The following is a 20,894-nucleotide window of genomic DNA, read 5'->3' as shown; positions in this document are numbered from 1 at the left end:
GCTGGGGGCAGCCAGCCCTTAGCCCGCTGTGGGGTTTCCTGAGCGGCCCCATGGAGCATTTTAGGGTTGGATTCTCCCAACCCCATCCCTGTGGGGTTTGTGTTTTGTGCCTTCTCCAGCCCAGCCAGGCCGGCAGAGCTGGGAGGAGGCCGGGAAATTGGGGTCGGAGGGGAGCTGAGGACGTGGTGAAGGACCTTTGAAGCATCTGGGCTGATTGCGGGGTGGTACCGGGGTGGTGGAGAAGGGTTTGCCCCCATTGAGCCCCAAACACCCCGACTGTGCTCGCCTCGCAGCCACAAAGTGATTCTGGATGCTTTGTCGACGTAAGATACCCTTTATTAAACATACTCTTAAAACCCGAAACATGCTCGAAGCAGAGTCATAAGCAGCAGTCTGGTTTCCTTCCTTCAATCCCTGACGGGTGGGTGGCTGGAACGAGGGGCTGCCCCGCGAGGAAAGGGGCTGCCGCCCTCACCCCGCGCTGCCGGGGCTGGTGCCGGGGGGGTCCGGGGGATGCAGCTCGGGGACACGCAGCTCGCAGCGGCCCCAGCACCCCGCTGCTCACCTCCTGGCACCCCCCGGGGCCAGGACCTGCCTGCTGTCCCCCAACCTCCCCGAGCACCACGGCAGCCCCATGCCACGGTGCCTGGGGAGCTCTCCTTGTCCCTGCTGGAGCCGGGAGGGCTGCAGGGACACCCCGCAGCATCTCCCTCGTTTTCCCCGTGCACACGGGGAGCCAGGCAGCAGGAACGCCCCTAAGGGGCTTTGTTCCCTTTCAGAACCCACCCTTCTGTCCTAACGTAGCTCCGAAATGCGGTTTCCTCCTGAAAGGAGGAGGGGGGCTTTGCTCGCATATCTGCTTCGGGGGCTCTCGCCCAGCTCGTGCTACTGAGAAAACCGTGGGGAAGGGGCTCAGCAGCCCCTCCGGGGGCGCAAAGCTCACTGCGTTGGGGTGCTGGTCCCCGAGGAGGCTTTTGGCGGACCCTGGTGCTCTTCAGCGTGGAGCCTGGCCTCTGCCAACGGCCCCGTGAGGTCCCCGAGGTCTGGGGCTGCATCCCTGCCCCACGGGTCCCTGAGTGCCCGTCCCCCTGAGCAAACCCCACTAACGCTGCCGGCCCAGTGCTGGAGGGATGGGGATGGAGGGATGGGGTTGGCGGGATGGGGGGCAGCTCCCCCACCCTCGTCCAGCCCCTGCTACGAAGTGCGATGGACACACAGAGCAGGACGGGGTGGCAGGGGTGACAATTTTGGCACTTGTTCCAGAGAGAGGGCACAGCCCCGAGCCCCAAGCTCGCAGCGGGGCGGAAGACAGTGAGGTTAAACTGGCGATGCCCCGGGGCGCTGGTGACGGCGGGGACCAGGTCCCCTGCCACCCCCCTCCATCCCTGGGGACAAGCCACCTTGCGGAGCTCGCATGCTGCCCAGGAGGAGAAAGGGGGTGCAGGGGGCCGGGGAGGGGCAGTGCCATCACCACCAGTGCACCAGTGGGGACATCCCACGGCATGGCACGGGGACGTGCCAGCAAACCGGGGGGGCCAGCCCCCCACGGAGGTCACCAGCTTGTGCACTGAGGATGCCACTGCTGCCACCTGTCCTTAACCCGTGGGCACCCTCCTGCCATCGTCCCCCTGCGGCCGTGCCCCAGGACCCCCTTTTTGGGGTGACCCTGTCCCGTCCCGCTGTGTGCTGCATGGGGGGCAGGAGGGGGACCCCAGCCTGTCCCCATCGGTGCTGGGGGACAGAAAGGTGCTGACGGGGGGGGCTGCGAGGTGACACAGCTCTTGCCCCCCCCCCCCCGCACTCCCAGCTGTGGCCACCCCGTCCTTCCACTGCGGCAGGGGACAGGGAGGGAAATACGAGGTTATCGGCTTTTCTTTCAAAAACAATCAGTTCTGCTACAGCCCAGGGGTGGAGGTGGCGGTGCCCGGGTCCCTCTGTGCGTGGCGGGGGGGTGCGTGCGCCCCCCGGGCTGAGCCCTGGCACGGGCAGCACTCCCACGGCCGCCGCCTGCTCCGTGGGAGCCGCACGTTGTTTTTGGCTGCCTCTGGGCCTGGGGGAGAAAAATAGGGGGTTAGGGGCTGTGGGAGGGGGGCTCAGGGCTGAGAACATGACGCTGTACCCGAACACCCCCAGGGGAGCAGGGGCTCGCTGGGGGGGGAGGGGAGACCTGGGGGGAGCACGGTGCCGCTTGGGGCTGCCAATTTGGGCAGCTCAGCTGGGAAGCCCCAAATCCCTGCTCCTGTGCCAAAATATCAATTCTGGCAGGGGGTTCCCTTCCAGCACCATCGGGTCACCCGAAACTTGAGGTTTTTACAGGGCTGTTTGGCGATGCAAACTGCTCCGGCCTCAGCCCGCTGGGGCTGGGAGCTCGGCCAGGGGCAGGGCAGGGTGCGGGGTCCCCAGCCCTGGGTGCAGGACGGGGCCAGGGCACTGGGCTCTGTGCCCTCCCCGAGAGGAGGGAGAAGTGCTCACACCCCCAGCCCCGCGTGCTGCACACCCAGGTCGCGTCCCCCCCATGGGAAACGGCTCGGGAGAGGGACAAACACGAAGCGCCGTGCGGCGTGGCCGGGTTTCACCAACCCAAATTGAAGGGGGCTGCCTCTGCCCCCGCCATGCACGGGGAGGGGGCCCAACGCAGACCCCCTGCGGCCCCGCGGGCGCTCAGGGACCTCACCCAGGACCGCGCGGGGACCGCCAGCAACGCCGGAGCGCGGGCGCAGGCTCTGCAGGTCTCCTACCTATTCGTCAATGTCTATGGGGCAGGAGTCCGGCACCGCGGCTGCGTGGCGGGGAGAGAGCAGAAGGCACGTGGTGAGCCCCGTGGGTTATTGGCAGTATTCGCACGGCGAGAGGCAGCGGCACGGCGGCACACGAGGGATGGGCGCTGGGGCTGCTCCCATCACGGGAACGGTCGGGGAGAAGGAGCCACGGGCACCGGGCACGGTCGATATCGCTCGTAATGACCCGGGGAGGGGGACAGGCAGAGCCCGGGACCCGCTCACCGCCACCCCAAACACCAAGGTCACTCATGGTGGTGCGCTGGGAGGGGATGACCCCCAAACCATGCTCCCCCCATCGAGGTTCAGCCCCGTGCCCAGGGCAGCTCTGAGCCCTGGGGGCTGCGTGGGGGCACCTCAAGGGCTGAGGACAAGCGCTGAGGTTTTTTCAGAGGAAGCAACGAAAACCCGCTGTGTGATGTATGGAAGGGGACAGCTGCCACTTCGAGTGGCTTTTCGCAGCAAGCTCAGGCTGGAGAGGGAGGCAAGTTAAGTCTGCGGGTCCCAGAGGGCCTGGGTAATTAAACAGGACCACACACACACACGCACGCACGCAGAAATCACATTTAGAGCTCGATATTGCCTAAGTCGCTCCAGTGCCACGGTGCCTTTGTGCAGATCCAGGGTGTCCTGGAAAGGCTCCCGAGGCTCGGGGCAGGACGCGGGGACACGGCCACGCGCACACACACATCTCCTTCCCTGGGGAGAGAGGGACGGGCTCCCCCAGTCCTGCACAGACCGGCTCCCAAAGAGCATCGAGGCAAAACCCGAGCAGCTCACCCAGCCCACAGCTCACATAATCCACGGGGTCACACCAATAAAAGCTCCTGTGGGATTTCAGCTCTTCTCAGGGCAGCGGAGCTGCCTCCACACACTCCCCACCTTGCTGCTGTTATTTCCAGCACGTGCCTGCCCCCAGCTGCCCTTCCATCCCCAGCAGAGGCAGTGGCCAGAGGCTGCTCGGCCCCAGGAACCCCCCTGCAAGCCCCTGCTCACCCCCAGGGCTCCGGGAACTGCCTGAGGATGCGGGTCTGGGGTTTTTCCTTAAGCCCTGTACCCTAAATCCCCAGGATGGGGCCTGTCAACTCCTCCCGAACCATTTTCCCACCAGATTTAGATCTGCAGAGATCTCACAGCAGTGCTAGGGACGAACAGACATTTCCACGCTGATGAACCACGTCCTGCGCCTTCCCTCGTTACAGAGAGAGCAAAAACCAACCCGTGGGTCTAACCATGGCTAAATGTCCCCACGAGAGAAACCAGGGGAGGAATATTTAAAAAAAAAAATAAAAAAAATCCCTGGTCAAGGTGATGTTAAGCATTCAAGGCACGAGGCCCCAAATTAAAAACCTACGTTCCTCACGCCTGCCTTGTGGATGCGGTCACATCCGAACCTGTAAGAGCCGGGTGGGAAACTCCATCCCCAGCTCCCCACTGGAAACTTCCACCTCCTCCAGCCCCCCGGCACTGGTCCAGCCCCATGGATCGCAGCCCAGCACCGCCGACACGAATATTAAATTGTGGCTGCTCCAGTGCCGGGCTCCTACTGGGAGCTCCTTGCACCTCTCCGCCCCTTCCAGCGCAGAGCCCCCGCGCCCCTCCAGCCGTGCTCTCCCCCTGCAGGCCAGGCACCCAAAGCCCCCTCCCCAATTTTCCCGGGGGGGGGGGGAAGGCAAGCAGCGCAGCCGCCGGGCGCGCGGAGAAGTGCTGGGGGGGGGGGCAAAGGATGGAGGCCGCATCCTTCGCTGCCAGCCCATCGCTCGGGCTGCAAAGCTCTCCCCTCTCCCTCATCCTCCCCCCGGCACGACCGAGGGGGACGCAGGCAGGGGTGTCTTCAGCACTGCCCGGGGCACCCAAGGGACACCCAAGGGACACCCAGGCAGCTGCCTGATGCTGGAAGGGGACGGGGCAGCTGGGGCAGGCGCCTGTTCCTCCGCCAGAGCCTCGCCGTGGTTCCCCAGAGCAGAAAACCACCGGGAACAGGGCAGCCGGCAGGCGAAGCTTTCCCAGAGGGGAAGGGGGGGAGAAAGGACCCCGGAGGGGGGGGGGTCTGGGTGCTTTCAGCCCCCAGCCCGGCTCTCCAAGCACCCACCGCAGCTTGTGCCGAAGGGGAAAGGTGGGGAGGGGCGGGGGGAGTTGCTTTCTGCTTGTCCACAAATGTATTGACGCAGAGCTGAGCGAGAGCTCCGGGCTCGCAGAGGGCTCTTTTTGGCTTTTTTGGCCCCATTTTTGCCCCCCCCCCCCCCGGGCTGATGGAGAGGATGCAGGTCCCCTGCCCTCGTCCCCCGTCACCAATACATTTGTCACCTCTCCGCAGCTCCGGGCAGGGAGGGGGCACAAGCACGGGCTGAGAAAACCGTGTTGGCACAGAGTGAACATGAACTTCCACGCGGATGGAGGGGCCTCGGGACGGGAGAAAGAAGAGGAAAAAAAAGGATGGAGAGAGGGTGGGGGGAAACAGAAGAAAGGCAGAAGGAGGGGGGGAGGAAAGGTACGAAGAGATGGAGGAGAGGGATGAGCCTTTGGGGCTGTGCTGGAGGACAGCCGGACCTGGAGATCCTCATCTCCCCGGGCCTGGAGGAAGAGGAGGGGGAGGCAGGCAGCTCCCACCTGGTGTCCTGACACTGCAGGGCCAAGGCTGGAGCATCTCTGGTTCCTGTCCTGACCCAAAATACCACTAAATACACCGTGGGCTCCGGTTATGCCACACGGCCACTCGTGGGGAGGCTGGTGCCCGTGCTGGCATCCAGGACCGACGTCCCCCAAGACCCCGGCCAAGGGACAAAGCGTCCCATCCACGGTCCCCGGGCACCACGGTGGGGACAGGAGGACACCTGGACATATGGCTGGGGGGGGGGGGGGGGGGGGGGCACGTGCCTGCTGCTCAGCCTCGTGGCAGAACGGGCGGTGAGGACCTGGTGGTGGGGCTGGGGATGGAGAGGGATGAGGATGGGAGGTGAGGAAGAGGAAGGGGGGGGGGGGGATCCGAAGGGCAGGGGCGATGCGGGGAGGAGTGGAAGCACCCCCCCCCCCCCCCCCGCCCCAAGTTCATGTTCAGCAGGCGGCCACTCACCAGGTAAGCGGGCCTCAGAGCACAGCTTATTGTCCAGCGCTTTCACGTGTGCGATGCCCAAGTCATTGTTATTGTCACACCTCAGACCGAGGAACGCGCCTGTCCTCCGGCCTGGAAGGGAGTTAACGCAGTTAGCCGGGGGCGTGCGGCCGGGGAGGGGGGCGCTGGGGGTTTTCCCCTCCCCACCCCCTTTAAAAACAAAGCGGGTAGGTTAAAAATACTGCTTTTAAACCAGGAAAAGAGCGGAGAGGGCCAAGAGCGGACAATAACGCCTGGGCTGGGCGCGGGGGGGCACGGTCCGAGCTGCTCCTTTCCCTTGTGCCGGGGGGGTCCACGGGGGCACCTCCCTCGGGCACCAGCAGCGCGGGTGCGGGGATGCCGGGAGGAGGCAGCGACCGGCGCGTGGGGCGAAAGAAGCCGTAGCCAAGCTTTGCACGGAGGGTGGAGGGTGTTTTTTTTTGGGGGGGTGAGAGGTAACCCCGCTTCTTATAGTGTCACGCGCACGCCGAGAGGCCAGCACCCCGGTGGTGCGCATCCCTTGGATGCGGGAGGGACGTTCCCAAATGCCAGCGGCCCTGCTGGGAACGGGCGTCAGAGCTGGAGGCTTCCCCCAAACACCTTATTTCCTGGTGTTTGACCCAGCAGGCTTGCACCCGACCTGAGCTCCCCACGAAGGAAGGGCAGCGTCAGCCTCTGGGGGGCCCAGGGGATGCCAGGAACGGCCCCCGCTCGCTCCTCACCACGAGCAGGAGCCTCCCCGCAGGGCTGGGACAACCCTTTGCTCTTTTTGCCGATGAAAACCCGGCGCTGGGGAACGGCGCTGAGCCAGGCTCCTGCTTTCCAGCTGGGCTGATTGTCCAGGTTGGACAGGGGGGAGAGGCTCGGGGCCTTTTCATTATTTAGAGACTTGCAAGCACGGGAGGGGACGCACCGGGGGCCTCCCCACGTCCCAAAAGAAACCCAAGCCGCCTGGCAGCTGGCGGCACGGGGGTGACACCACCTTTCCTCGGCTACCTGAGTGCGTGGCAGGAGGCGAGAGGAGTGCTCGGCGCGCACGTGGCGGCTTGTGAAAGCACGCTGGGGGCAGGGGAAAAAAGAGAAAGAGGAAAACAGCCCAAGGGGAACAGCTTCACACCCCCTTCCTACGGAAACCAACGTGGGGATAGCGCAGGGAGAGGTTTTCAGAGATGTAAAGAGAGACCTTCTTGGCAGATTGGGGGAAAAGCAATGAAAAAAAACATCGGGAAGCCTCTTTTCCTCTTGGAAATGGCTCTGGCTGCGTCCCGTGGAGGGGCAGCAGGATGTGGCCAGGAGCAGAGCATCGCCCTGCCTGCAGCACCCGGCCCTCGGGGAGCCCCACTGGGACCCCCCCGTCCACCACCCCGCCTCCTATTCCCCAGCAGGGATACAGTCCCCGAGCACCAGTCGCCACCCGCTGCGTGCCCCGGTGTCCCCACAGCCACCCGGCCGTCCCTGTCCCCCTGCTGTCCAACCCACCCGGGGACAGCCCCGCCGTGACGGATGCGGCCCCAGCCCCGGTGCCACCAAGACCCCTCGCACTCTCCCCGCGGCAGCCGGGAGAGCTGGGGACAGCACGGCATCGGCCACCCACGGTGACACCAAACCAAGAGCAAGGGGACAACAGCGATCCAGGCCTTTTACCGTCGTCCTGCGTGGGCGACGCGTCCTCGTCCTCCAGCACGGCGTTGCCCTGCGGCACAGAGAGGCAGCGCTGAGCGGCAGCCATCCCGCGGCACCCGCCCCGTGCCGGCGGCCGGCCCTGCACGCGTCCAGGTCCCTTCTGGGCAACGTCCCCTGGCCCCGGGGGTGTCGGGAGGATGAGCCCAGATGTGGCACCTCCGGCTGCTGCGGGGAATGGCCCCACTGCCCCGCGTGTCCCCAGGGAAGCGCCCTCAGCGTGTTGGGGATGCTCAGCCCTCTGTGTGCACCCCACGACTGGGCACAACTGGGGGTCCCCATGGTGCTGGGAGCGCCGTTTCCCCACGCCACGCGTTACCTCGGCGTCATGCTCCTCGGCCGAGATGCTGACGAAGTTTATATCCAGGGACTCCACAGGCGTCGACTGCAAAAAAAGGCGAGAAAGAGGGGGAAAAAAATAAATGAATTAAAAACGCCCATAAAAGCGGGGTGCTGGTGGGTTCGGAGGAGTCCCCTCCCATCCCATCTCAGGGAGCCGGCCGCAGGGGGCTGCCAGCCCCGTACCTCTCCGTCGGAGGCGGCCGCGGGCGAGGGCAGCGTGTCCCCTTCCTCCTCCGTGCCGGGGGCCACGTAGGAGCCGGACATGGAGGAGACGGTGTCGGTGCTGAGCTGCGAGTGCTGGCTCTGCGAGGACGCCATGGACATGACGGACTGGGCCAGGCTGCTGCTGACGGGCTCTGCAGGGAGCACAGCGGCGGGTAATTAACGGCAGGGCTAACGAGGAGGAGCGGGACGTGGGACGAGGACCCGGGAAACCTTCCGAGGTTGGGGGGGGGGGGGGGTCTCCGGCGGCCGCACCTTCTGGAGAGGAGATGGTGGAGGACAGCGGGGTGCCGGTGCACGAGGACTGGTCGATGGCGCCCGACGAGGACAGGGTGAGGTTCTCGCTCTCCGGTGTGACGCCGCACTCCTGGGAGAAGGGACGGCGAGCTGGAGGGAGACGCCTTCGTGGGGAGGGCGGGATGGGGCGTTTGGGGCAGGGCTGGGGCCTCTTGCCCCTTGGGACAGCACCCGGCGTGGATCCGGATCTTCAGTCTTCATCCAAAGCACGCCCAGGAGGGGAAGTCCCCACCCAGAAGTCCCCACCCAGACCCTGTATTCCCTGAGAAGCTGCTTGGGCCCCCCAAAAACCCCGTGTCCCCCCCCCCAGAACATCCTCACCGGCTCACCACAGCCATGGCAAACTCTCACCTCCTCCAGCCGGGCAGGAGATTTCCTCCTGGTGCCCCTCAGCTCCGACTCGGTGCCCGACTTCTCGTCCTCCTCCTCGGGCAGCACGGAGGAGTTCTGCGAGATGGACCTGCGGGGATTTGGGGCGGGGGGGATTCGGGGACCTGCACCCCCTCCCCGGGGACCCCCACCCACCGCCGTTTGGGGGGGGGGGCACTCACTTGGAGATGCTTTTCTTCAGCTTGAGCCCTGGTGGGGCGCAGTCCGACAGGCGCTCGAGGGGCGAGAGGGCGCGCAGGGGGGGCAGGCGGCCGTCGCTGCCGTAGGGAGGCAGCGGCCCCGTGCCGGGGGGGGCCGCGTCCCCCAGCGCCCGCAGCCGCACCGCGCCCGGCGAGGGCGTCAGCGGCCCGTTGAGGGCCTCCAGCAGCGACACCACCTCGTAGCCCGGGGGGATGTTCTCCGAGGACTGGGGAAGGGGAGACGGGGTGAGGGTCCCCCCCCGTGCTCCTTCTTTGCCCCCCCCCCCCGCTTCCACGCCCTTTTGCTCCCAGGGGACACCTGAAAACCAGGGCTGGGACAAACCCTCCGCACCCCAAATCTGTCCACCGAAGCAGATGCACGTGGGCAATGCTTTCTCCCAATATTTCAAAACCCTCCCCAATTTCCGGCTCGCATTTTTGTGCTTTCCAGCTTTACAAACCCCACAAGGCACGTCCATCCCCAGCCCTTCCCCACCCACCCCCGCGGGGCACCCGAAGCCCTCCCGAGCGCTGACCGAGTGCTCCTCGGAGTCGGAGGTCTGCGAGGCGATGATGGGGTTGAAGCCGGTGGGCGAGAGGGGCCCCAGCTTCTTCCTCATGGCTCGGATTTGAAGCAAGGCTCGGAAAGCTGAAAGAGAGGGGGGAAAAAGGGAGGGAGAAAGGGTGGGCTGGAAACCGGGACGGGAGCATCCCAAAGAAGCCCAAAACCCCATTTTTTAGGAGGGTCACCCCCGCATCACCCAGCCTCGTGCATCATCGAGGCTCTCCCCGGGCTGAGGGACCCCAAAACGGGGGTGGGAGCTGCCGGCCCCCCCTTACGCAGCCTGCAGATGGGGCAGTTGTTGGCCTGGTAGCGCAGGGTGTCGGCGCACGTGTTGCAGAGGCAGAGGTGGCGGCAGGGCAGGATGAGGGTGTCGCGGACGTCTGAGAGGCAGACGACGCACTCGGCACTGTTATCGCTCACCTCGTCCTCGGCGACCTGCCCGGAGGAGACACGACGGCTGCTCTGCACCCCTGGCAATAGGCAGGGTTGCCCCAAAACATCCCCCCCCAGCGCCCTGAGCTCACTGCAGGACCCTGCTTCTCCTCCGGGTTTGGCTTCTCTTAAAATGCAGCCCTGGGACCTTGAACCTCCCCTGCTGGGAGCTGGGTCTGGAGGCGGCTGGCCCCACGCAGGGGGACGCAGGAGATGTGGCAGAGCAGCAACAGATCCCACACCTCGAGCCCCACCGCCCCTCCTGAGCTGTCGAGATCCAGCCGCCACCATCCCTGGACACCACGAAAGGTGGGGACACGGGGACAAGCCTTCAAGGGGACAAGCCTTCAGCTTCCAGCCTCTGGCAGCTCCTCTGTGCCCCTCTGTGCCACCAAGTGCCCCAGCCCCGTACCGCCCCGGGCGGCTCCGTGCCGTGCTGCCACCCCTGTCCCACGGGAGCGACGTGATCGGGGGCTTTGGGAAGCGGAGGCGGACGAGGGCAGGTCCAGGGCGGTTCTGGATACGCCCATCAGGCGCCTACCTTGGAGTCCTGCGTGTTGTACTTGTTCTCTATGCCGTAGATCTCCTGCAGGAGGTAGCTCACCCCGTCCACCTGCAACGGCACGGGGAGGACGAGGAGGTGGCACCCCGGGTGTCACTGCTGTCCCCGGGGACACGAGGCGACGTGGCGCACTCACCACTTGCTTCTGCTTGAGGGGCTTCACGCAGAAGGTGCCGTCGGCGTGCTGGGGAGGGGAAAACAAGGGGGTGAGCACCGGGGCTGAGCCCTCGGGCCTGGGGACCACCCCAAAACAGCCCCAAGCACCTTCCCAAGCTCCCTCAGCACCCACTGGGTGCCGGGAGGGGGCAGGAGGGCCCCAGCCCCGCTCTCACCTTCTCGAAGGTGGCCAGCAGCACGTGGCTGTGCCCGGCGTGCTCTGCAAGAAAACAACGAGCGGGGGGGCTCAGGGCACACCGAGCCATGGCGGCACCCTGTGCAGCCGGGAAGATGGGTGTCCCCTCTCTCACCATCGCCTTCATCCACCACCGCGTGCACCACCATGGGGAACACCTCCCGGTCCAGGTCAAAGCCCAGCTGCGGGGGGACCGGAGGAAAGGCTTGGTCAAGAGGAGCGAGGTTTCGTCTCCCATCCGCTGAGCCGCAGCCCCCAGACACCCCCGGGTTTGCTCACCCCAAGGGGGATGAGCTCCCGCGGGTGCTCCCAGCCAGCTGGGAGCGTTTTAGGGCCATTCCCCAAACGGTTTCAGACCTCAGGGGTCTCGCGCCCGACCCCGTCCCGTCTGACGCTGCTCACCTCCTCCTCGGTCCACTCGGAGGGGTCGATGGTGTGGGAGGGCACGCAGAACTGCTGGCACACGCCCCGCTTGTAGTGCACCGTCTCCGACTGCAGGCTGCTGTCCCTGGGGACGTAGCTGTCCCTCGGGCAGAGGGCAGGGTCAGTAGGGGAGCAGGAGGAGCCGGTGCTCTGCTTCCCTAGGGGATGCGTCTCGGGGCCGGGGCAAAAAGTCCGAAAAAGGGCTAAAATAATTCCACGGGGGGACACAACGCCAGGCTGGGCTCCTCACCTCGCCACCCCGTTGTGAAACTCCTCGCTCGCCTGGTAGTAGATGGTTATGGCCACGCGGGCGTCCGTGTCGAAGGTGAACTCCACGTTGTAGTGCACCTTGGCTTTGCTCACTTCTTCCCCCGGGGTCTTCACCTCCTCTGAACACCTGGGGGGGCACGGAGGGCGCGGGCACCCCGTGGGGACGGCTCAGGGGCCCCGCAGGGACGGCTCCCCCGGCTGTTGGGGTGCCACGGGGCGTGCCACCGAGGTCACCACCCCGTTTGTGTCCCCTCATCACCGACGGCCCCAAAAGGCTCTCAGGGCCTGACCCCCTCCATCAGGGGAAACTGGGGCACGCCAGGAGCGCGCAGCCCACCCGAGATCCAGGCAGCTTCCAGCCCTAATCCCAAACCCCCCAGCTCAGCCGCAATCCCCGGCCTCCCTCTGATAAAGCCTTTTTGGGGGAAGAAAAAGCAAAAGCACTTCAAAGGCAGCGCTGAGCTCCGCTTAATCCCCCCGCCCCGAGAGGCGGGGGCTGGCGCGGGAAGCTCGCCCGTGCCGGGACTTGGGGAGGGGGCACCCGCACGGGGCCGGCTCCGTCCCCCTGTGGGCAGCGGGGACGGGGTGGTGGGACGGGAGCACCCCCCCGGGACTCACTTGACGAGGCGCAGGGTGTCCTTGCGGATGTTGATCAGGCTCCTGAGGGTCTTGACGGGTTCCTGGGGAGGTGGAGCAGCGTAAGGGAACTAGGACGAGAGAGACACCGATGAGAGTGGGCGTAGGCTCCCCTGTCCCACCGCGATGGCGGAGCCCCCCAAAACCCTGATGGGAGCCCCCCAGAAGCCCCCCAGGCTGGGGCAGTGCCGTGGGAACACCCAAATCCCCTCCCAGGCTGGGCAAAGCCACGCTGAAGGGAACCTCTCCCCTACAGCCACCTCCCCAAAAGCCCCCCCCCCACCGGCCTCCTAAGTGCTCCCACTCCCTGGGGGCTTCTTTCCTTAAGGCCCCCACCGCAACAGGGCAGAGCCAGCCCCCAGCACCCCCCAGCCATGCTCCCCGACCCCAAAACAAGCTCTGCATCCACTTCGGGTAGCAGGCGGCGTGACATCGGGGACATCACCCCGCTGGGGACAGTTTATGGGGTCTGGCACGCAGAGAGGGGGTGTCTCAAGGACAAAGGGGAAGCGGGGTCGAGGTGCCCGAGCCCCCCCCCTCCCCATAGATCCCACGGCGCCGCGGGCGGCCGCTGCTGTATTTTTAGACCGCTGCTGCAGCACGGAGCTGAGGGAGGAGGCTGGGCAGGGGGAGCACGGAGCCAGCTCGGTGCCCGGCAGCAAAGGAACGGCCACAAATCCCCCGGTTTTGTCCCCAAGATGGATGGGGTTCGGGCTGTGGGGTCCCCATCAGCCCCTGTGCAGCAGGGGGAGCCGATGGGGACGCCAGCGTCGCTGCGAGGGGTGCCACCCTCCAAGGTGACCTTGTCCCTCCCGTGTCACCTGCAGCCACCACGGGGGCTGCAGGGCTTGTAGAGGAGGGGGGACACCGCGGCAGAGCGAGGGCATCGGAAGGGACCCAGGGGGACATCTCCCCCCAATTTCTGCCCCTCCTTCGGGTGTCTTCGAGGCGTGCTGAGCCCCGGGGTGCGCTCAGCCTCCCCGGGGGACGATGGAAATGTGACGGAGAGACAGAGCCGGGGGGCAGCTAATGCTGGGATTAATGCCCGGCTCGGTGGCGAGCTGTCACCGTCCCAGGGGGACATCAGGCTGCCGGGCGGGCAGCAGGTGCCAAGGGGACAGCAGGCACCGGCAAAAATCGAAGGGTTTCGGGCTGAACTGGTGCTTGGGGAGCGGGACCGTCACCAAAGGGGGCTGCTCGGGTCCCTTCGCCCCTCCCGGTGCCTGTTCACCACGTCCCTGGCGTCCTGGCGTGGGAAAGCCATGGTCACCTTCCCCCGGCCGTGGGGCTCGGTGGGGCAGGGGACGGGCAGGGGACAGTCCCAGCACCCACAGGTGGGTTGAACCTGGGCTGGAGCCGCTCAGCCCGCAGGTGGTGGTGGCATGGGGCCCTTTGAAGATTAATCCACGGCACCTGGAAATTGTCACCTTTTCCTTGGGGACGGAGAAAAGGGCTGCTGAGTCATTAAGCCGTGCTAACGAGCTCTGCCAGAAGCCTCGGGCACCCACAGACTGCGCGGTGCGGCTGGGAGGGAGCAAGCACCCGAGAGCCGAGCACAACCCACAGCCACAACCCACGCCACGGGACGACCCATCCTCACTACTCTAATTAACGAAGCAATCCAATCAGCTCACTCATTTGCACCTCACCGTGCCCTAAACACCCCATGGACCCCAAAAGCCACCCGTCACCCATGGGTGCAGGACCCCTCCACGTGCAATGACCCCGGTGCAGCAGCCACGGTAGCCAGCAGCGTGCCATGGGGCACAGCTCCCCCCACAGCCCCCTGGGGGCCCTTTTGGCCCCCCCCCCAGGAATTTGGGGTCGGGGCAGGCAGCAGCAGTTGGGCTGGGTGGAATGGGGAAGTGCCGGGGGTAAATTTCTTGCTGCAGGAACCGTTCGGTTGCCACCGTTGGGCTCTCTCGCGCCCAGCTGTGGGCCCTTTTCTGGTGCTTTTTTTATTTATTTATTTATTTTAATGAAATTTTGCAAGCCAGATTTGCACAATCACAAAGGGGCCATTTAGAGGACTTCTTTCCGTCCCCTTGACTTAAATCAAGCCGAAAAACAACAGCTAAAAATCCTCGCTTCGACTACTATCCCTCTGGGAACGCCATGCGCGCGCCTGCAGCGATGTTTGGTCCTGGCCAGCTCCTGACGAGGGCAAAAAAACTCAAAATATCCCCGGGGTTTGTCCACGAGCAGGCCCGCGCTGGTTTCTGTGGCTCTGAGGAGCTCCGAGACCCTTCCCCACCTGCTGCATGGCTGCAGAAGCACCCTGCACCGAGGACATCGGGGAGGAGCGGGCAGGGTCCCGCGGGCAGGATGCGGCCACCCCCGGCCAAACCTCTGCGCCTGCCCAGCCCCATCACCGCCCTGCAGCTGATATTTAACAGCTCACCCCGAGCCGCTCGGCTTAGAGGGGATTTAGGGCAGCATTTCCCAGACATCAACCCCCCAGCTCTTTGAGGACATCCGAAGGAACCCAAAATAAATCTCCCGGTGAAAAGCACCGGCGGTCTCTGACATTTCCAGCCCTGCCACGTCTCTGTAACAGCAGCCCAGAACACAAAACAACAGCCACAAAGCCTCAGAAAAGGGCTGGGGGCAGCACCAGGGATGCTTAAATGTGGCCTGGACACAGCATCGGGCCAGAACCAACGTGGGTCCTCCAGCCCCAGCCCTCAGATTCCCCCTGTGACCCCAAAATCTCCGAAGCTCAGCCGCTCAGCGCCCCCGGTAATTAAGCCCGAGTGATGCAATTCAGTTTGCAACGCCGTGTTAATTCCTTCTGCTGCTTCCAAGCTGGTCGTCTGCCTCCCCTGCTGCTCCCGGCGGGCCGCTGGCAGGATTTGTGCCCTCAGAAGCGCACGGGGGCAGCTGGGAGGCTTTCACTGGCAGCAAGGGGATTTCTCAAGGGAGAGGAGGTGAATGCTGGCCTCTGGTTTCGGGGAAAGCAGATGGGATGGAGAGAAACGTTCGAAAGCTGAGCTGTCCGGGGCGGGCACACTCATCTTGATCCACCAGAAAAGCTTGGGTGCCTTTTAATTCCTCACCTCGAGGCTTTTTACTGCCTGACCCCTCCCAGAAATGAAACCCCACTGCCAGGACGGTCCTGGTGCCACTTCCTTGCTTTCTAAATGCACCAGGAACAAACCCCAGCCCCAGGAGCAGGCACACAGGGACAGTCCCCGGGGAACTGAGGCAGCCGGGCTTCCCCCTGGCTGGCACCCAGCACCCTGCTCGCACACACACAAGAAGCAAACTGGCCCCAAATCCCTTTTGTTTGGGTAGAAGTCCATTTAATAAAAATAACACCGGATTTGGAGAAGCCAGAAAAGGGGCAGAACAGCTCCTGCTCCAGCCCCGCAGCTGCCTTTGCCCTTCAGATGCATGCGAAGCAGCAAGAGCAGAACTGCCCGGGTCCCCTGGGGGAGACCTCGGACTCGGCTCAGTCACGGCTCGCGGCTGCGTGGTGAGAGGCGGGAGGAGAAAGCTCTCCAAGAGGGAGAGGGAAAGGAGCCGTGATAAACCAGCCCCTCGCCCCTCACCGTCTCCAAACCACGCGTGCCAGCAGCCCGTGCGCATCCCGGCCAGGCAGCGCGGGTAGGAAAACACACACGGGTGTGATGGGGGTGATGCTCGTGCTTTAGGGTGGCACCCGAGGAGAGATGTCACCCACCTCGCTGCCCCGGGGCGCACCTACAGAGCCGGTGAGCACGGGTGGGCAGCCCAGGAGGGGACACGGACCAGCCCCCTGCGGGGGGTGGCAAGCGGCCAACCTCTGTATCAGACAGCAGAGAATCCACTCGGCCCGCCCCGGTGCGCTTGGCCGGCTCTGCCCTTGCGAGCAGACGGACACACGGACACACGCAATCCCCCCGGTGCCTACCAGGACGGGCCGGTTCCCCAGGAAGTTGAGGTCGCTGTTCTCGCCGAAGAGGTAACCCTCGGGGTGCGTGGAGTCGAACTTCTCCCCTCCCATGATGAAGTGGTTGGCGAAGTAGCTCCCTGGGGAGGAAGGACAGACGGACAGACTGAGCGGAGGGGGCACCACGGGGAGCCGCTGCCGGCGGGGCCAGCGGGTGGCTCAGGGTGGCTTTGTCCCCGGGGTGGCTTCATCCCCAGGGCGGCTTTGTCCCCAAGGCCACCTCGCCCAAAGCCTGTCGGATTGGGGCTCGTGGGACATGAACGTGCAGGGGTGAAGGAGCGACCCTTTTGGCAGTCCTTCTCCCACCTGCTTTGCCCCTGCAGCCACCTCCACGCAGGAGCCGGGAGAGCCCCGGGGAGCAGGGGAAGAGGCAGCCTCGTGGAGCAGACCTGCTCCCACGGCCCCATCGCTCGTCACAGGTAGGGAGCCGCTGCCGGCTCTGATTTATCGCCCGGAGCAGCCACGCAGGCAGAGCCGAGATGGAAATCGGCTGGTGCAGGGGCACAGCCCCATCGCAGCACCCGGGAGGCGTCTGCTTGGTCCGGCAGGATTTAATCCGAGTGGATTCACCCCGAGCTTTAGCCACAGCCCCTGAAAAAAACCCACAGCCCCTGGTTGCTTCCATGAGGCCACACGGCTACACAAACATCCCCGGCTCCTCTAGGGAAATCCTCCAGGAGGAAAATGTTTGGGGTCTGCAGCTCAAAGTGGCCGGGCTTTGGGCACTGAAGTCAGAGGCTGCAGCTGGCTCCCAGCCGATGCAGCTCCTGCTCGGGCCTTAACATCCCATGGAAAACCCCAAAACGAAGCCCAAAGCCTGGCGAGGCGCAGGGAGAACAGACCCAGGCTCATCCCAAGGCTGCGGCGCCCCGGTGAGAAGCCGACCGTCAATTATTGCCGCCCGCCGCTTTCTGCCCCCGTTTCCACGGCCGTAATTCCCAGGCGGCTCCCCAGGGAAGGACGCGGCCGGGTGGAAAAGCCCAGGAGCAAAGCAGCACAACCAGGGGGACTGTGGTTATCCCGAGCTTTTCCTGACGTGGACTTTGTACAAAAGGAAGAGATGGAAAAAAAATGTTTAAACCTACAGGAGAGCTCCCAGGCACCGGGGAGAAGCCAAAAAATGGAGCCCAGGCTCTGTGCGACGACCCCGGCCATGGCTTGCTGGCACAGACCATCACCCAGCCTCCCCGCCGGAGGCTGCGAGCACCCTTGGGTGCTGCAGGTCCCCGTGGCACGGCCCAGGACCCTCAGCTCCCCCTTTGTGTGTCCTGGCGGGGACGCAGCCCCGGGGCCGGGGGCTCCTGGCCACGCTCGGCTGCGCCTTCGCCCTCCCGCGGGACTCGCCGCCGCGCAGAGAGCTGCATCAATCGTACATGGGCTGAGCGCTGCAGCCGGCAGCAAAGGAGGTTAAAGAGGCAGGAGATTAAACAAATGATGGTGTTGGCTTCGGCAGGACGCTGCCAGCCCCGCCGGGTGACCGTGGGCACGGCCGGGCCCCACCGAGGGGCAGACAGGGAAGCACCAGTGCTCTTATTACGGGCTAATTGCAATTCCTCACCCGAGAGCTGCCCCGGGGGGAGGAGAGCCTGACAAGGACGGTCACAGCACCCGGGGACAGCCGGGCCTTAACGAGAGCTTCACCTTCAGAGCCCAGAGAGCGTGAGCCGAAGGGACGGAGCGGCTGCTTCCAAGGATGAACCAAACCCAACTGCTCCACCTTCCCAGCAAACAAAACCCACACGGCCGCCAGCACCTTGCTGCAGGACATCCCCAGGCACCAGCTGATGCCATCGGCCCCTTTTCTCCACGAGCACCTCCCTGCACAGCACCTGGGGAAGATAACGGGGTCCCCCAGGACCTGCAGGGACCCCACGGACGCAGACCTTGGTGCCCACAGCCCTGAGCCAGCGCTGCCCTCGCGGGGCTGAGCCCTGCAGCTCTCCAACGCCAGGGCCCAGCTTTTAGCACGGCCACAGAGCCCCCTTCTCCAAAGCGGCCAAAACAGCACCGCTGGGTCTCAGCCCGTCCGGGTGCTGACGGCAGGGTGCTGTGCCTTGGGAGCCCCCCGGCGCCGCCGAGCACCCACCCCGCGGTGGCAGCGGGGAGCTGGCGCACCGCGGGCTGTTTAATTGAACGCTCCGGAGAGGGAGAAAAAGCCAAGCCCTGGCCGAGGAGCTGCTGCGCCAGCCCTCGCCCCGCAGCTCCAGGAGCCCTCGGGGTGTCCCCAGGACTTGCGGTGTCCCCACTTGGCCGCCCCTCTTTGCTCCTGTCCCCACACTTGCGTGGCCCCAGCCTCAGCCAGGGACTGGGGATGAAATAAGGATCCTGCCCCCATCCAGGGACCCCGCAGCCGGCCCCACAGCCCCTGGGGCGGAGACCCCCAGGACGAGGAGAGGAGATGCTCGATGGGGACAAGAGGTGGCTGCAACGCCCCCGCCGAGCGAGCCACGGCCGCGTCTGCAGAGAGGGCAATGTCCCACGGCCCCGTGCCCCAGGGAGGCATTTCCAGGCTCGATGCGGGCGAGGTGCTGCTGCTGTGCAGGATCCGGCCCCACTGCCTCCTCCTCTTCCTCCCGCTCAGCCGCCGAAGGCAAATCCCTCTGGGATTAGAGGCAGAGCAGCCGTAATCTCCCGAGGCCACCAGCCCGCGCTCGGTGCAGCTGGCCGCGTCCCTCCTTGCCACCCGGGCACCTCCTGCCCCTCTCCGTGGGGATGCAGCCCCGAGGAGGGGTCCCAGCTCTGCTGGATGAGCCCTGAAAGCCCCCAGTTCCCCCCAAAATCAGGGGGGCAGCCCCAGCCTGACCTCTGCCAGCTGAGAGGACCCCGGGAGCCCCCAGCTGGGCACAGTCCCTACCCCAGGGCAGCGGCAGCGCTCCCCCAGCACCCAAGACACCCCCCTAAAAACACACGCCAGCAGAGTTCAAACAAAATAAAATCAAAACGAGGTGAGCGCGGCTTTTCAGGACGAGGAGAGGCTTTGGGCCGGCTGTAATTCTTCCTGAGGAGGTCTTTATTCGTAACGAGCAAGTAATTTGTCCCGGCGCTAACGACCCAAGCGCTTACCTTATCCTATTAACCCCCAAAATAGTCACCTATTAATAACAGCCGGTGCCGCAAGGATGCTGTGGCAATCCCCGGGCACACGCAGGCACCAGCCGCAGATATTTATTCGCCTTTTTTTGTGCCGCTTTGATGCCGGAACCCCCCCATGACCCAGCTCCGTTACCTCTTGGCGTGTGACCCCCACCCCCCCCCCAGGATATCCCCACGCCCCCCCCCAGCCACCAGCTCAGCCCAGCCCCGTGGCATGGAGGGCAGGGCCCCGATTTTCCAAGGTCACGCACAAGGTTTGAGGCAGGGCCGGATTCGGAAAGGGAGAGACATCGCCACCGGGGATGGGGACAGGGACAGGAGCCTGGGGGGTGACAGCAGAGGCTGGGGTGCTGCTGGGGGGCAGAGCACAGGGGAAGGAGGGGTCCCCTGCGATCCCTCCCATCCCAAGCATCCTCCCGGGAATTTAAAGCCAGCTTTGCCCGAGCAGCTCGCAGCGAGCGCCAGCGTTCAGCAGCCCCCAGGTGCGAATAAAAATGGGATTAAAGTACCAAAAACTTGGGCAAGTTTTGCAGCTGGTAAATGGACCCCTGGGGACAGGGCACCCCCAGGGTCACCCCGTCCCAAGCCCTGCCCCACACGGCCCCGGGGCGCCCAGCACCGCACCCCAAGTTTTGAGGTCCCCCCCCCCCCCCCCGAGGGGTGCGGGTGGGCGTTGGGGTGCGCAGGTGCATCCCCGACCCCACTGAGCCCCCCAAAGCGGGCCGGGGCTTTTTGGGGACACCCTCCCCTGCCGGACCAAGGTGATGCCTCGTGTGTGTGTGTGTGTGTCCCCCCCCGCCCCCCCCGCTGGAGCGGGATGGGGGTGCCCCCTCTAAGCGCTTACCGGATTTCGGGGGGTACCTATAGACGGAGTTAGCGGGGACGTCCACCTCCTCCACCCCTGCGTTCTGCCGGCTGGTCAGCGCCCCCATGGCCGGGCTGGGGGCTCAGCGGCGGGGGGGGGGGGGGCTGCAGAGGGGCACCCTCCCGCCCGGCACCGGCACCGGGGCTGGCGGCAGCGGCGGCGCCCCCCTCCCGCAGCATCCTCCGCGCTGCGCCGCGCCCGGCACCGCCTCCGCGCTAGCGCCGGGGCTGCGCCAATGCGGGGCCGGCCCGGGTCGCCCCGCCCGCTTGGCACGGCACGGCACGGCTCGGCTCGGCTCGGCTCGGCTCGGCTCGGCTCGGCTCGGCTCGGCTCGGCTCGGCTCGGCTCGGCTCGGCTCGGCTCGGCTCGGCTCGGCTCGGCTCGGCTCGGCTCGGCTCGGTTCTGCAGGGCGCCGCGCTGCTTGGCACGGCTCGGCACGGCACGGGGACGCCGCAGGGCAAGGCGCTGCCCCCGGTGCCACCCGCCTGCCATTCCCCCCCCCCCCCTCCCCCCAGTTGCCCCCCCGGCTGTCCCTGGTGCTGGCACCTGCCCCCAGCAGCCCCCGCCTGCCACCCCCAGTGTCACCCAGCTGCTCCCGGCGCCACGCACTGGTCCCACTTGGTGCCACCTGCCTGCCCCGGTACCATCCTGCTGGCCCCCCATCACCCACCCCAGTGACCCCCCCCCCCCCCCCGCCCCCAGCAGCCCGCCCACCCCCCTGTCCCCACCCACCCCCGGTGTCACCCCCCTCCCACCCAGCCGGGGTGACCCCAGCAGCCCCCCCCCC

General features: G+C 65.7%; 1 protein-coding gene across 1 annotated transcript; it reads right to left on the bottom strand.

The window, feature by feature from the left end:
* Positions 1–319: 319 nt before the first annotated feature.
* On the bottom strand, positions 320–20,305 carry RNF157 (ring finger protein 157). Its single transcript, XM_050714329.1, has 20 exons — positions 20,087–20,305; positions 16,111–16,229; positions 12,201–12,289; positions 11,563–11,709; positions 11,292–11,409; positions 11,005–11,071; positions 10,870–10,913; positions 10,674–10,721; positions 10,517–10,588; positions 9,819–9,978; positions 9,515–9,627; positions 8,961–9,205; positions 8,761–8,869; positions 8,368–8,479; positions 8,074–8,246; positions 7,868–7,933; positions 7,513–7,561; positions 5,851–5,961; positions 2,739–2,779; positions 320–2,050 (listed from the first exon to the last, which is right to left on the bottom strand). Exons 1-19 carry the CDS (start codon positions 20,172–20,174, stop codon positions 2,739–2,741), a joined length of 1,971 nt encoding a protein of 656 aa, XP_050570286.1. The 5' UTR covers positions 20,175–20,305; the 3' UTR covers positions 320–2,050.
* Between the last annotated feature and the right edge of the window lie 589 nt (positions 20,306–20,894).

This window comes from Cygnus atratus, chromosome 18, assembly GCF_013377495.2.
Source record: "Cygnus atratus isolate AKBS03 ecotype Queensland, Australia chromosome 18, CAtr_DNAZoo_HiC_assembly, whole genome shotgun sequence".
Classification (NCBI taxonomy): domain Eukaryota; kingdom Metazoa; phylum Chordata; class Aves; order Anseriformes; family Anatidae; genus Cygnus; species Cygnus atratus.
The sequence above is the reverse complement of the archived record's forward strand: the minus strand, read 5'-3'. Positions and strand labels throughout refer to the sequence as shown.

Bases quoted from the DNA above. Each gene is read 5' to 3' on its own strand.
- RNF157 (XM_050714329.1), bottom strand. From the start codon at position 20,174: ATGGGGGCGCTGACCAGCCGGCAGAACGCAGGGGTGGAGGAGGTGGAC. The intron at 10,914-11,004 runs GTGAGAGAGGGG...GTTTTCTTGCAG, and splicing joins GGTGGTGGATGAAGGCGATG to AGCACGCCGGGCACAGCCAC. The intron at 7,562-7,867 runs GTAACGCGTGGC...TCTGTGCCGCAG, and splicing joins CCGAGGAGCATGACGCCGAG to GGCAACGCCGTGCTGGAGGA.